The sequence below is a fragment of the Pungitius pungitius genome, chromosome 17 (assembly GCF_949316345.1).
Source record: "Pungitius pungitius chromosome 17, fPunPun2.1, whole genome shotgun sequence".
Classification (NCBI taxonomy): Eukaryota; Metazoa; Chordata; class Actinopteri; order Perciformes; family Gasterosteidae; genus Pungitius; species Pungitius pungitius.
The window spans coordinates 9,066,288-9,081,759 of NC_084916.1; the positions used below are offsets into that span (position 1 = coordinate 9,066,288).

The 15,472-nt window shown below is 40.4% G+C and overlaps 3 protein-coding genes across 6 annotated transcripts in view; 1 reads left to right on the top strand and 2 right to left on the bottom strand.

The window, feature by feature from the left end:
* Positions 1-15,472, top strand: part of LOC119219708 (type-4 ice-structuring protein LS-12-like) — a 56,355-nt gene that overhangs the window by 38,475 nt on the left and 2,408 nt on the right. Inside the window, exon 1 of one of the 4 annotated variants that reach the window (XM_062558503.1) lies at positions 8,140-8,153. The exons of 2 other annotated variants lie outside the window; for them this stretch is intronic. In XM_062558503.1, coding sequence (XP_062414487.1) covers positions 8,143-8,153 — 11 coding nt within the window. In that variant the 5' untranslated portion in view covers positions 8,140-8,142. Of the gene's footprint in view, positions 1-8,139; positions 8,154-14,233; positions 14,239-15,472 lie in introns of those variants that run through there. One more of the 4 variants, XM_062558504.1, reaches the window with a different exon arrangement.
* sf3b4 (splicing factor 3b, subunit 4) lies at positions 8-4,020 on the bottom strand. Its single transcript, XM_037475069.2, has 6 exons — positions 3,933-4,020; positions 2,768-2,896; positions 2,086-2,628; positions 1,420-1,575; positions 1,053-1,211; positions 8-353 (listed from the first exon to the last, which is right to left on the bottom strand). Exons 1-6 carry the CDS (start codon positions 3,964-3,966, stop codon positions 184-186), a joined length of 1,191 nt encoding a protein of 396 aa, XP_037330966.1. The 5' UTR covers positions 3,967-4,020; the 3' UTR covers positions 8-183.
* Positions 4,684-11,484, bottom strand: lix1l (limb and CNS expressed 1 like). The gene is made up of 6 exons (XM_037475070.2): positions 10,683-11,484; positions 8,715-8,878; positions 8,309-8,449; positions 7,923-8,018; positions 7,497-7,574; positions 4,684-7,379 (listed from the first exon to the last, which is right to left on the bottom strand). The coding sequence occupies exons 1-6, from the start codon at positions 11,014-11,016 to the stop codon at positions 7,128-7,130; spliced, it is 1,065 nt and encodes a 354-aa protein (XP_037330967.1). The 5' UTR covers positions 11,017-11,484; the 3' UTR covers positions 4,684-7,127.

Consider the following 15,472-nt stretch of genomic DNA (forward strand, 5'->3'; position numbering starts at 1 on the left):
ATATTAGTGGGTGAGAAACTAGTACTAAAAACTTTATTCGGCAAAGGTCTTCATCTGTACAATGACCAGAAAAAATACAAACGGGGTTAAATTATTGTCACTATTACAAACTTGAGTAGATTGTAAGATATAAAAAAAAAAAAAATGAAATCACGAGAGCCCGTTTCTGCCGCTTGAGATATATTATGGTGGCATTGGTGCTCTCATGGGAACGCGTGGTGGGACACCGGGGGGCCTTGGGGGCATTGGAGGTCCTCTCTGGAAGCCGAAAGGAGGACGAGGAGGAAGGCCTGCTCCGTAGCCAGGTGGAGGCATGGGAGGAGGCCCTCTCATACCTGGAGGCCCAGGGTGACCTGGGAAAGAGAGAACGCAAGAAGGTCAGTACATGGTATACATCTTTACCGTGTACTATTTGTGATTACTGCAGCCGAAGGTTACCACAGTAAACTACAACCATCTTTTACTGTGGTAAATTAGAGGAGATTTACGGGACAAAAGAAAATCCCAAATAAATTGCTAGATTTGCAGACGCTGACCGAATTTCTTTTTTTAGTACCACTTCAGCGACCTAGAAGCGGTCGGATGTGAATCACTTTTTTTCACGCAACAATACATAGTACTTAACTGGCATGCATAAAGCAGTCAAACCAAAAACAGAACATTTTACAAAAATATCTGCAGATAGTGATGAGTTGACCTCTTAAGCAGAAATACATGTGCTTTACGGTAGTATGTACATAGAAACGTAAGTGTACATAGTGTTCAAACATTTCCTGAAATATTTCACTTTACTTTCAGGCTTATGAAAACCCTCGACCTCAGTATTTAATGCCTTTCCTGCAACCCACACACACCTGGTGTCATTTTAAAATCTAATGCTCAAAGATTTCCCAGAAAAACAATATGGTTCATCAATAGCATATCTGCCTGTAACTATTTTGCCATCATAGTCATGGAAACACACGTATGTGTCAACCCTAAAAATCATTAATACATTTTTCTGCATAGCAGATATGTAAAAGAAAGATCCCAGGAGATGCCACAGTGCTTACCCATGGGAGGTCCATACGGTGCTCTGGGTGGCATGCCCATAGGAAGGGGTGGGGGCATGCCAGGTGGTAGCGGTGCCCGTGATTGATTTGATCCTGGGGGAGCAGGAGGTGGAGGCACCATGCCAGGAGGACCAGGAGGCATGGGCATCTGGGGCATACCTGTGAAACAGAAACAATAAGAAACAAAGAAACAGAAACAAAAGGTCTACTGGCAAGGTACAAGAAGAAAATACATCCCTAGTTTTTGAAATTACCCCAAAACATCAATTATAGTATTTGAGAACACATAGATTTATTAAATATGTCAGTATAATTCTTGCATAACTTCGCACCTTGTGGAAACATTTGAATCTTTAATGACTATTACCTGGATGCATGTTGCCAGGGAAGGGTGGTGGTCCAGGAGGAAGCCCACCGCCGCCCTGTTGGCCCCCTGAATTAAGAGACATGGACATTGAAGGGGGCATTGACGGAGGCATCGATCCAGGAGGCGGGAGATTAGGGAAACCTGGAGGGGGCATGCCTGTACAAAACACAAAATTACATTTACAACGGATTATATATTCTTTCAAAAACAACAATTATATTATATTCATCAAGGCCATTTTTGTAATCTTTTAAAAGACGATTAGTATCTCATAAAGTGGGCTCCCTTGTCAGCTGCAATTTTCCTTTTTAGTTATAGATGTCTATCAAGTTTAATTTAAATGGATTTTGTCATCACCTACTCATAAACGACTGATCAGCCAGAGAAGCACACCTTCAGAGTTCCCTCCGGTAATCAAACCGGTTATTTGCTCTGATGGCACCCCAGAACGATCAACTACTCAAGCTATGACCATTAATCAGATTTTCTCTGTGACCACATGGCCTGCAATAACATTCTTTTACATTTTAAGTACTTTTTAGTACTAAAGCGAGACTGGATAAAAAGTGGTTAGAAAATATTCTATTATGCACTGCAACGGTGGTTAAGTGATGAACTATGGAAAACAGAACAGCCATCAGTATAACCACAGTTCTTTGGTCATACCTGGCATGGGCATCCCACTTCCCATCGCAGTAAGAACCGGCGTTGGTGCACTTGGAGGGGGTGGAGCGTCTGCAAACAGCTGATGTGGCCTGTCTGCCTGCGAAAGAGGGTTTTGTGCAGCCAGGAGGCGTTCTGCAGCTGAGCCATGTCGTTCTCCTTTGGAGTCCTTCTTGAAGGCGTAGGACACTGTGATGGGCCTGTTACAGAGGTACTGCCCGTTCATGGCCTCAATCGCGGCATCGGATGCATCAAAGCTTGCAAAGTTGATGAAAGCATAACCCTTGGAGTTTCCGGTGTCTGGGTCTCGCATAATCTTTGGCGTCTGAAGGATTACGCCAAAGGCACTGAATGTGTCGTAGAGCAGTTTCTCATCAATCTCTGGATCCAGATTACCAATGAAGATGTTTGCACCCACATCCAGGTTTTTGTTGTGTGCGGAAGCCTTGTTAACTCGGATAGGTTTGCCGTAGAGCTTTATCATATTCATGATTTTGATGGCATAGTCGGCATCTTCCTCACTTAGGAATTCCACAAAGCCATAACCTGAAAATGAAAGTAAAATTAGCTCAAACGTGTATATTTCTTTTATATATCTGGAAACTAAAGTTTTGGAGTAGGTTTTTGGGTGAAGACAACTATGTTGACAATCTCCACGTCAGATAGCAATAGTTATGACACTCACCTTGATGTTGACCAGTGACCCGGTCTTTTGGCATGTGCGTGTTGACCACAGGACCAGCCTGCAGGAAAAGCTCCCATAGTAATGGCTCTGACACTTTCTCATCCAAGCCGCCAACATACACAGTGGCATCTGAAGAAATAAACGAGAAGTTAAATTCAACGTGATATTAACATTTTTTTATTTTCCAAATTGGACCCAACTTGGATTGTAGGTTTGTAGTGGTAACAAGTGACGGAGATCGGTCGGTTTCTCGATGAGAAAGAAATGAATCATAAGCCATTTATAGCCACATGTTACACAGAGGAATTATTTGACTTGACTGCAATATAATTAAATATAAAAATCCTAAAAATATACAAACATATACTATTCAACTTTATTATATAAACAAGAGTGCTTTTGCACCGAAAAAATAATTGTGATGCCAGTAAGAGCAAATGTTTAAAGGACATTTTGTGCACTTTAAGTCCTTTGGAAAATATTTATATTCCAACAGAAGGATATTTGAGCAATTTAGTAATACAAATTACCAATATAATGATGAAGAATTAGTAACCGTATTATTGTTTTAAATGTTGTATTTGAGCGTTATTATAATTATAAATGTATTGATACAAGAAACCAATAATTCATTATCCATCTACCTGGTATAACTGTTATAACACCAACAATTATACATTCCGGAGAATATATGAGTTGCGTATCAAACACTGTAAAATGACCATAGCCGACATCCCAAATGTATCCGCGGTGTGATCATTCATTATGTTTCACTCCAACGTAACACGACTGACGCTAGCTTGCTAGGCTAACTTTAGCTGTTAGCTAACAGGGGGTACCTCTGCTTCTGATATGCTCAGAGATGCCATACTTGCCATTTAATAATAAACCAAAGCTCCACATTGGCTCTAACACAACAAACGAGTAAAATGAACAAACGTAAAGTCAAATAGAACTTCAATGAATGGCGCAACTAGCAGCCGACGAAGCTAACGACTGAGCACCCCCATGTGATCGAGCGGCTGTTTACCCTAAAACTAACAGTTAAACTGGCACTTGGCGGCGCACATAACAACAAAGTGGGAGGTGTGGAGTATGACCAACTAGTATATGGGAAAATACATTTAAAGAAAGTCTGAAAAGGGGTTTACAATGATGTAGTTACCTTGGTTTCTCTCTGAAATTGGTCCCGCTGCCATGTTGAATGAACAACGCCAGACGAGCGTCCTGTTCTGAGGCCCCGCCTCTTCCGGTCCGTGTGCGGGAGACGGAAGTGAAGAATTATAAATAAATAATAGAACGTTTTTGAGATCGTTTTTGGCCTCTTTGGTTAGAGTGAGTAACTTTTACATACAACCGAACATTGTTTGTTACTATTTCTATTTCACAATTACTGCAAACTAGATGCCCCATAAAGTATTTTTATTATCAGTTGCAATGCGTAAAAAATATTGATCTGTACCGTCCCTATTCAAACGATGAAGAAAAGTTACCTGGAATTAATGGGTATTTTCATTGTCCGGAAGATGGGAGGTACTTCAATTACCTCCATGACACAGCTCTAGTCGAAATATGTTTTAAAGCATCTTATCCTTGTGTATAATGTTCAAGATTCCAGATATTTACTGTCATGTGTACAACTATTCTGATATTGAAATGAATATACAAATATATATGTACATATGCATTAGTCATATGTGTTGTAGGAGAGCTTATTACTTTCGCACTGGGCCACAAGGTCTTCCACCTCTCTTCTCTACACTATCTCACCGCACAAGTGATCATTCCATTCCATATTTAAAGCTAATTCTTTTTAAGGAAATTACACTGACACCAATTAGCCAAGTAATCTAGTAAGAGTTAGTTGATCCTGGTTGTGCACTAAGCATTACAATAAGTTATACATAACCAATTAATAAACATTCTATCAACCATTTTATTTCATCATATAAATCTAATAAAAGTATAAACACAGAATACAAAATGTTCATAGAAAATACATTACATACAATAAGGGCCCATAGAAACGTTATAAAACAATTATGTATAGAGTATAAAACACATAAAAGCAGACTGAATTAACATATCATGCGTCAAAGCCAAAGCCTTCATTTATAATGATCATAAAAAAAGGTCAAAGGCATTTGTAAGAAGAGAGCTCTGAGATTAATGGCTTGTGAAACAATCCAACACACAATAAGCAGGTAGAAGAAATAAAAATGAAAAAAAACACACAAAGAACCCCAACAACACACGATTCAAGTTCTGCAGCCCCATAATTGTATTTGAGCTTTTCAGATCCAACCAAATTGGTTCATGGGACAATAAAGTCATTGACAAGTTCAGAAAATGCATCTGCACGAGATTATGGAAGCATGAGACAAAAGTCCAAAAAAGTTTCTAGCTGCAGAATTGTGAGGTCAAAGTGTTTCTTTTATCAATTAAAAGTCAATTTGAAATGTTCAGTATCTGCTTAAAACATTTTTTTCATTAGGACAAAAGACTTACAATATAGAAAACATATTTTATAAGTACCAATCAAACAATATATGATAACAAAATATTTTTCAAACGGTAGTACAATATAATACATCCATCATAATCTAATGTCATGTTATTTATTTAAGGAATAGTTTGACATTTTGGCAACTACTTGCTAACCATCGAGTTAGGTGAAAACATCCAACCTTTTTGCCATATTAAGCAAGCCGGCTGAAGCACTATATGTGAAGCACATATATGAAAACGTTATCAATCTTCTTGTCAAACTTGCCAAAAACGAATTGAACAAATTTCCCCAATTGTTCATACATTTTTTCTTTTGAAGTAACTTTATGTAACAGTAATATTTCATGTGATCATTTTAACTTTACACTTAAAGACATAAAAACATGGTAAAGCAGAGTACAATATCTTTTTAAGACCTCATTTAATTAATGATTCTTTTGTGTTTGGAGTTTTAGCTGTATGCAACACATTTAATGAAGGCACAATGATTCCCATAAAGAAAAACATTACTAAAAATAATTAAATTTGATCTGGCTCTAATCACACTGCATTAATGCTGCTTTGTTTTTCTATTTGCTCTATCCCCAAGTTGAGAATAATGGTTTTCTTCTGTTGACAATCCAGCATTCAGTTGTGAGAATGAGCCCTCCCCCACATTTCTATCCAACCAGAGCCACCTGTTATTGATTAAACTCTCACTTCCATTATATGGGATCCTCAAAAGGCTACACTGAAATGCCTTCATCCGTATAATGTATTCAATACACTTTGATACATATAAAGATATCACATTTGCGGAATAAACAAAACCAGTTCCTTCAAAATAAGAGCATTTTAAAAGGTGATAAGTGCGATTATGATACATTGTGTTTGCTTTAAATCCGCTGAGAACCCAACCTCCAATTTTGTCTCCTAAGCAAAAACTGCTAAAATGAAGCATATGACCAACAAAACCTAAATGTAAAAATCTAAATGTTTATCGGCATCACCTTGCAAATCCTTTAGTTGATAGTACACTGAAAATATACATTCAGCTAGTGTCTAGGGCACCAAGCAAACAATGCACATTAAAATAGTTAAATGCCTTCCAAAAAAAAAAAAAAAAAATCATACTGATGGTTCATTATAGGATTTTTTTCAAAACCTGAGCTGATGTCACCCATCTGCTGACATTTTAGCAAAGTACCCAAAAATGATTACATAAGCTAATAACAATGTTTGAAATTGCTCATTGGGATTTCTCATATTATTTAGAAAAATTCAATTTCCACTGTCATCAAAAGGCCGTTTTTGTCACCATGAAGGAAGGGTTATAAATTGGGATCTTAAATCCTGTTAAAGATTTTGTGTTCTTTTTTTAATATTCTGATTATTGAGAGAAATATATATATATGTTGATTTTTCTTTACTAGCCGGAGTCTAAAATATTATACACAAGTAAGCACACAAAGAAACTTTGCTGGTGCATACATTGATCAAATATGATTTGAAGGGTCAAACTTACTTATGTCCCGTACATTCACTGATGAAAGTCCAGCTGCGTGTTTCTGTCTACTTTGAGTAAATACAGCATGAAATCATGAAACATATAAACCCAGTTGGAATGCAAAGCAAGTTCACAGGTAATTAATCTTGCATCACTAGGCACAAAGAGGTAACACCCATAGTGGCATTACTTGATGCTATGGGAAAAGATGGGTATACTGTAAGTCAAGGCCTGATTACCTGGTCCTTGCAAAAAAAAAAAAAAAAAAACACAAGATACAAAACCTCAAAGTTCAGACAAAGCACCTTAATATCTATGAAGCGGTTAATACTGTTACCAGGGATCCTACGGAGGGTGAAGGCAGGTTTAGTGTGAGGGCAGCGTGGCTGTGTTGGCAGCATTTAGTTGGCCCACAGCTAACATCAGGATGTCTTTCTTCTCTTTGTAAAAACGCAGTTCTCGGCCCGCCAGCCTGGCGTCCTCCAGTTCTCGCTCCGTCGACGCCACCTCCTGTGCGACAGTGCTCGCTACGCTCTGTTCTCGGTTCACCCAGTCGGCGGCCATCTGAGTGCGCATGTCATCATCCAAAGCCCGGTGGGAATAGTGAGCCAGCACTTCCTGCAAATGAGAGGGGAGAGAGAAAGTAAAGTGGTATATGGTATTAAAGTATATATAAATGAGAACATGCTTCTAGTTAGATGCAAGATTGGCAGGGATACTGATGACTGAGAGTACCTGTCGGGAACACTGTCGTTCTCTCATGGCTTTGAGACTCCCGTTCCAGTGCAGCAGCTGGAAGACGGTCATCAGCTCCTGAAACACAAACAGAGCCAAGTCGGCAAGAATGAAGAATTAGGAAATACGCTCGCATCAGGACACTCAAAGAGGAACAACTCAGTTTTTACAAACCAGCCATGCTTAATTCAGATTTCCTATTTCCATTTATACATAGGGTTAGGATGCTCTGGCTTCAGGCTGTGGTTAGCTCTTGGTATGCTTGAGGCTTACAACTACAAGTCTCTTTTAAAGATTTAACTGGTATTTGATTCAGGACCAAGCTCAACAAATGCAAAACATTTAAACACAGAATCTTGGCTCAAACTTGCCAGTACTACATTTACTTAGTAGAATAAAATGGTACTTAACACAAACTTTACACACCTGAAACTCCAGCATGGATTTTCCTTTGTTGGACTCAAGCATGAAGCGAAAAGCCCCAATTCCGGTGTTTGGATTGTCGGCCTCTTCCCGGTTTCCCTGGAAAGAAATACGAGTTGATGTCAGTGGGCTGTGTTGGCCCAATCAACAGTTGGACCAATACTAGGATTTGTGGGAAATATAATGAGGAGATAAAATAATGAATAGAGGATCTCTAAAATGTATGCAGTACAACATATTTTGGATGGGAAAAAATGTCTGAAATATGATCTCTGACCTACGTCCCCATGAGGGAGGATTCTGCAGTAATATAAGTAATAGATTGCTTGCTTTACGTATCGTATGCCATCTACACATCACCACAACAAGCACACCTCTCCGTAACTTACATTGAAGGACGCCAAGGCCTCACTGACGCTCTTCTCAATGAAGTCGTCCGAGATGCGTCGAGAGGGATGTTCATTGAACACAGAGTTCATCAGAGCGATCTTGGCAGCGCTGCGCCTGGCCTCTGCCTTGGTGGGACAGAACTGTCAAACAGTGAAGAAAACATGCATTAGTCTTCAGGGTCAAGTTAGAAACTGTGCTCATAGACCTTCTTTTTCTGTTTTCAGGCCTTGCATCCCTATATGTTATGTTTGCAATTTGTTTGTAATCTTGTAACATGGCCATTGAGTGACATTGTTTTTTACATTAATCATATGAAGGGTTTCTCCAACACACAATCCTCATTTAACTAAACTCTATCTGTAATGATTTGATCACAATTATGCTAAGAAAGTGCAGACGAGGTACCTGGAAACTTCCAAAGCAGCTGCCCCCGGGAAGGCTGACGTAGCAAACATATGGCGGGCTGCTGGATGGGACCATTTCATAAACAACAAGAGCTCCGTTCCGCAGGTCGGCGCCTCTGGTCAGCTTCATCTGCCAAAACTCCTGTAAGGCTTCTACCACGTTTACTGGAGGCCATAGAGATAAAAAAAAATTTTTTTTAAAGAATTACGTCCTGTCAGTTTGGTATATCAACAAACTCTAAAGTGCCATTAGTCCCTGACTTCATTTCTAAACACAAAGATGGAAAGGGTCGCAGGAAGGTCATCTCGAGGATGTCAGAAGTTTTTCCATAAAATATTTAGATGACTGCCTAGAGGAGATTCTGCACCACTTCAGAGGAACTGCTTCAGAGCACTACCCGAACTGCACAATCAATGTGCTTAAGTGACAAAGTTACAGTCCTGTCCTCCAAGAAGTAAACAACAACAAAGGAAAGCAGTAAACATGAGTTACAAACTGTTATTTGGCTTTGTATCAGCAGGGAGTTATGTTGTTTTCTCTCTATTCTGCTGAGCTATGACTTTTTGATACAAAACACAATCCGCCTGCTTGTTGCTCACTTACAGTGAACTCAGTGAGCTTCTACATGTATGATGAGCAATGGGAGATCCATAAAATGCATTTCATTTGAATGAAGTTGCTCTAAATTAAGGTCCACGTAAAATTGGCTCAACATACTGCGTTCAGACAAAGTTATTTTTGAGCATCTAAATGGTTCAGGAAATGGATAAAATAGAAAGAGAGGAAATATCCGGAGATAGCGGAGTAATACATGTGGTTATGCTGCTGGCCCAGATTAAAACCCACAGTGTGGTGCAGGCCTGGTAACGATCAGCACATATTTGACAAATGTATCACAGGGGGAAAAATGGGGTAGCGTTATGAAATGATGAGTATGATATAAAATTATAAAAAGAAAATGTGTCATAACTGAAATAATGACTTTACTTGTGTTAGTAGTCTCGGGTTTAAGGAAATTAAAGCCTTCGTATTCCCTGCTACTGCTTCCACTTCTTTATAACTACACCACAGGGATAAAAGGTGGATGTGATTTTGATAGAATTTAGGGCAGATCATTATTGCCAAATTTTTAAATACTACTCATACCTTTCTGTATAAATAAGAAAATTCAACCACCAATCACACAATTGGAGTTACATTAAGCAGCATTATATCAGCAGTCCGTATTGTGTGGCCATTGTTGACGTGTAAAGTGGCCTAAATGGAACAGGGGGGGGGGGTATAAATTGGGAGAACAAAGGGACAATCTTTAGGATTAAATCCTATTAGCAGACAGGAACACTTGTTTTGGCTCAACAGCCGGCATTACAGCAGCTTTAGTTATAATTATTCATCCATAGTTTGTCCAATGTGCTGTTGCTATAAAATACATCTCAGCTATGGGACATCCCTGATTCATGCTTTTTTTCCTCAACAAAAAACAATTTTTAGGCAAATTACATCCATCTGGCAATACCTACTAAGAGGAATAGGACAGTGGGCAACATTTTATTCATTTAAAAAAAGGATAGAGAACCCCACAACATCTTTGTTCCTGACAATAACTTGTGAAACAATGTGAAACAATTCAACAGTGTAACAGCGTTTTGTTCCGAAATGTAATCCCCATGGGCTGATCTACTTTAATCCTCTCATGAAGTGCTTGAAGCCAATGTTACTGTACGTGAGGAAATATTAAAGCAAAGAAACATAATCGTGACATCGCATTAGCCACCAAGTCGGTATGTGTGTAGACAGTAGCACGCCGCCATGTCATTGAGAGGAATTCAACGTTAGCGCGTGTTTTTCTATCCACTTCCACGCGAGCCAAAAGTAGCGTCCTGCTCCTCGCAACTCCCTAACTCAACGATACCACACACCGTATCCCGTCTCGCCCTCGAGCGCAGCCACGTGACCACCGGACGTTACCTCTGCCGTAACCTTGCGTGTGTTTGGCGAAGCTGCGGACCACCGCCTCCACCGCCTCCTTCAGCACCGCCGGGTTCCCCGGGTTGCAGTGGCCGGCCGCCCCGAGCCCGGCTCCGATGCCGCCGTACAGGCTGTGGAGCTGCAGCGGGGGCAGCGGCGGAGGAGGCCCCGAGGAGGCGGCCAGGGAGGCCGGGGAGGGCAAGAGCGGCGCGATGGGGACCGTGACACCGGGCCGGAGGGAGGAGCGCAGGGTCCCGGTCGGTCCAGAACCGAAGCCGATGCCCGGCTGCAGCCTCTGAGGGCGGATGCTGTCCGGCATCACGTTGGATTCCATTGTCCCGACGTCACGTCTGCGAAGTCCCGGTCTGGATTTAATCTGTGGCGATCGACTTCGGAGGTTTCAGGTTTAAAAATAATAATAATAAAGTGGCATCCGAGGGCTCGGGGAACGAGGTGTTAGCAGCGTTTAGTCTATCGCAGTCGGAGGCAGCACTTAGCCGATGTTGGTTCGACGCATATCAGCGCTGCTGTGCATCCTCGCTCTCTGGATTAGACTGCGGGATTGTCAGTCACGTGATGCCTTCACGGATCCCTCGTACTGCACAAACTCCAAATAATCAGGTCGTTGTAGTGCATAGTGAATTGTCTACCTTTAACAAAACATACACAATGGCTGTAGGATGTTGTTTGAATCAATATTGTTCTTACCTTACCCTAATTTAGAAATTCAGTGTCTAATGACAGTGAGCCTTATGATGTTAACATCGTAATGCATTGATTCTAGGAGGCAGCATTTAGAGACATGAGGATGACATAATGTTAAAGAATCAGTTGGTGATGGAAGATGCCATGCCAGGAAAAAATTACGCCTGAAAAAAGGAAATTATACAACTTAGCATAGATCGATGTTAATCTTGTTTGTAAAACCAGGACGTCGATATTTGACTCAATTACAAACTTTGCCAGATGCACTTCCAATTTTATACATGTATACTTGAGGCTATTTAAAGCTGACAATGCAAAGCTTTACCCAATTCCCCTTTGTGGCACATACGGCAAGCAGAATCACAATCAGTGTTATTCGCCATGTATGCTTATGCATATTGGAATTTGACTTTGGTTACATCTGCTCTCAATTAGAAAAACACAGTACATACAATAACAAGAATATGCTGTATGCTGTATAAGTGTTTTGAATGCTTTTATGTTATTCCTTAAAAGAATAAACTCCTAAATATCCCATTTTGATGGATTGTATACAAGAAAACCATTTTTTTCTATTCTAAGCTGTAATATGAATTAATATCCAGGGCCCGCTGTTGTCAGAATTACGATATTTTCTGCTGCACATGAACGCAGCAGTGGAAAGTCAAAGAAATATCATGCCAAGAAATCTGAGCCTCCCTGTTCTCTGGCAGCAGCCGAGTGGAGCTCCAGTGAGGGTTTACAGCTCCAGCTCTGCAGCCTGGAGCATGTGATTAGAAGTTGGAAGCCGAGTACCTCAATTTATTCGAAGAGGGGAAAACAATGAGGCTCATTCTTTGAAACATACGTTCAAAGTTCGGAGTAACTTGATCAAACTTTGAGTTGGTGGACCACCAAAGAATTGAAGAGGAAATGGGACATCCTCTTGAGTTTCCTAATGTTTTTTATGACTTTCTGGGGCTGGGGTACATTTTCATTCTCTCTGTGGTCTGGTGTGAGGCCAGAGGAGTGGGGAGGAGGACCTTTTTTTCTAAACGTGATCTTCAAAAACAATTTTTTTTACAAATCTGAAGGACTGTAAAAATCCCCCAAACCTCAGATGTGGCCTTTTAAAATTGTTTACTTGAGTACAAACACACCAGTCATGTAGATTGTAGTGAGTGTTTGGCTCACTGGAGGGCGTGCTCCCATTTCATTACAGCGGTTAATAACCTCAGATATGCACCTCAGTGACATTTGGTCCAGTCCGTTTCTGATGCTTGTTTTCTGCCATTGATTTTTTTTGCCATTAATTGTTAGCTTTTCGTTCTCTCCTTGTATTTAAACTACTGGCATCCTATCAGCCAGCCTAAACATGTTGCTTTTGTTGCAGTTAGCTCAAATGTATTAATTTACTTGATATTTTCCCTTTTTATACAACTACTACTATTATTCTACTCCACAAAGTGATGCCTTTTGTACTATATTTCTTTATATTTACTTGTAGGCTAAAGGCACTAGTTACTATTAAGATTAAGATTTTATATGAAAACATTTTCAGAAATGTCAACAGTTGCACGCCAAAGAAATTCCCCCTTTATGCCTTTAAGATGGTTTTAGTTAAATAACAATTTAAAGCCAAAATAAGTCAAATGTTGCAATAATTCTCAAAAGAGCCAAGTTTCCAAGAAGGGAAAACAAATTGGTGTTGCACCACATAGTGGTTACCAGCTTCATTAATGATCTCACAAACTATTACATTTATCGGGTGAACCTTTGAAGGAGGCCCTGACCTCTAGGTTGGGAACTACCGGACTAAATACTTGTTGACCTTTTATTGAAGTAGTTCAAGCTCGATTGATCCCCCATCAGCTCATACGCTGATACATCAGGTGCAATATAATCCTGACATAAAAGTCATGAGGGCCATTTCAATGTGGTGAATCTGTACTTTTACTTATCAAGGTGCTTCAACTTTAACTTTTACATTACATGTCATTTAGCTGATGCTTTTACCCAAAGCGACTTACATTGCATTATAACCCATACGTTACATTTTGCCTGGGGAGCAATTAGGGGTTAGGTGTCTTGCTCAGGGACACTTTGACATGGCACATGGGGCAGCCGGGATTCAAACCACCAACCATGCAGCTCCCAGCGCATCACACTACTCCATGTGCCACCATCGCCTTTTACTGAAGGTTTTTTTTACATTAAGATATTGTAAGATATTTGTACTTCAGTAAAGGCTGGGTGCATGTATTCTATCACTGTTCTTATGTTCCTTTACATCTAGATTCATGTATTTTTTAGGGGACATGGCTGGTGTTTGAAAGTTTTACTTTGCAGATAAAAATTCTTTGATGAGTTTTGCTGTATGATACATTCTTACAAAATAATCGAGAAACACTCAGTTGAGACAGTGAGTTCAATAACCAACATTTTCTAAAAGTAAATAAAAAATAAAAATGTATTGTAATGACACAAATCCAATCCAATTTCTTTATTTCTCTTTGTTCAGTCAGGTCCGTCTCTTCCTTGCATGCGTCGCATACAAGCTCGTTTTTGTTTTCATTTGGAAGGTGGGTTCGAGAGACATAAACCATCCAAGCTGTTTCCAGGACAGACCAGGGCCGCGCTGAGCAGACTTAGCACAGAGAGAGAATACATTCCCACATCTGGTTTTGATCGAAGCTTTTAAAACTCCAGTGAAGGTAATTCCCACTGGATGAAAAGAGAGTCACGGGATTCTAGTTCAAGTTTTATTAAACAGCTTGTTTATGTTAAGCTCACATATTTCCCCTCTATTCCCATTTCCCCCCTGATTAGAATTGTTTATGACTGACTGAGGAGGAGTGGGGCTGAGTGTTAATCACTTTACAACAGCCATAAAGATAGACTGGAACACTGTGTTGGATATAAACTAAAGGTAGAGGGGTTAAATCCACATGTACAGGTCTCACACTTCTTCCAGAAAGAAAGCTAAGACATTTTTTGATTCTTTTTTGATGACCACATTGATTCTTGTTGCTTTTTTTAAAATTTCTTTTCTTTTTAGAGAACAGTTTTCAACCCTGTGGTCCATTAAATGAAGGAAATGTTTTTATATACTCTAAAACATGAGAGTAAACTCTCACTCTATAATCAACAGTCCTGTTGCTACATGCTGAGCTAAATGCTAATAACAGCATGCTGACATGCTGATGCTATCCTATAGCTACAACACATAGTGGTGGTGTTATGGATGACAACTGAAGAGGTCATTAGAGTCGTCAGGATTCGTAATGTGGGAGCCATGATTGTGCGCGCAACATTTTGTATCAATCCATTCAACAATTAGGACAGAAACCAACTAACACTCGCAGGGTCTGATGTCGACCATTCTTAGAAATACACAGCAAGGCATGGCTAACAATTTACAATCCGACCCTTTTTTTCTCTGTTTCGCTCAACCTACATACACGTAGGTATGTAAGAGAGATAATTATTAACATGTATCTACGATGTATAAAAGTATACGTGAACGTAAAAAAACAATGACATCGAAATGGACGAAACAGGATGACTGATTGTTGGTCAGAGCAGCCAGTGGAAAGAAGCCATTCTGGTGATTTTGGCTTATGCTCCTCTACCGCAGCGGAGGAGTTGGATGTGGTTGTGTCCAGGATCCACGGTGATGTTTCCTGCCCGTTTCCCGGCACTGGAGATGTGTAAGCGACCTGGTTGGGAGAGCAGGCTGCCACCAAGGGTTTTCTCTGCTGCACTGGGTTCCTGTCCTGTTTGGGGGCCGATCCAAACCAGTGATGGACATGCAGCGAGCAGACCGGATGATGGCGGAGTAGACCTCAATAAAGCGGTTCCTGAGGAACCTTGAATGACATCCTCTGCGTGGCCTTTTTTCGTGATGGTGCGCATTTTTGAGGCCTACTTTAGGTCCTGGGAGATTTGTTCAACTTCCTGTCCGTACGCAGACCCGCGAGACTGTCGCATTGTCTGCGAACTTCAGGAGTTTAACAGATGTGTTTCCTGAGGGGCAGTCGTTGGTGTTGAGGGAGAACAGAAGAGGGGGGAGTTCACACATCTGGTGCAGATGGTGTAGGTGCTTG

Excerpts from the sequence above, each read along its gene's own strand:
- lix1l (XM_037475070.2), bottom strand. The coding sequence starts at position 11,016 with ATGGAATCCAACGTGATGCCGGACAGCATCCGCCCTCAGAGGCTGCAG. Across the intron at positions 8,879-10,682 it reads CACGCAAGGTTACGGCAGAG|TAAACGTGGTAGAAGCCTTA; the intron begins GTAACGTCCGGT and ends TATGGCCTCCAG. Across the intron at positions 8,450-8,714 it reads GCTGCTTTGGAAGTTTCCAG|TTCTGTCCCACCAAGGCAGA; the intron begins GTACCTCGTCTG and ends ACTGTTTGACAG.
- sf3b4 (XM_037475069.2), bottom strand. The coding sequence starts at position 3,966 with ATGGCAGCGGGACCAATTTCAGAGAGAAACCAAG. Across the intron at positions 2,897-3,932 it reads AATTTCAGAGAGAAACCAAG|ATGCCACTGTGTATGTTGGC; the intron begins GTAACTACATCA and ends TTATTTCTTCAG. Across the intron at positions 1,576-2,085 it reads AAGTGGGATGCCCATGCCAG|GCATGCCCCCTCCAGGTTTC; the intron begins GTATGACCAAAG and ends TGTTTTGTACAG.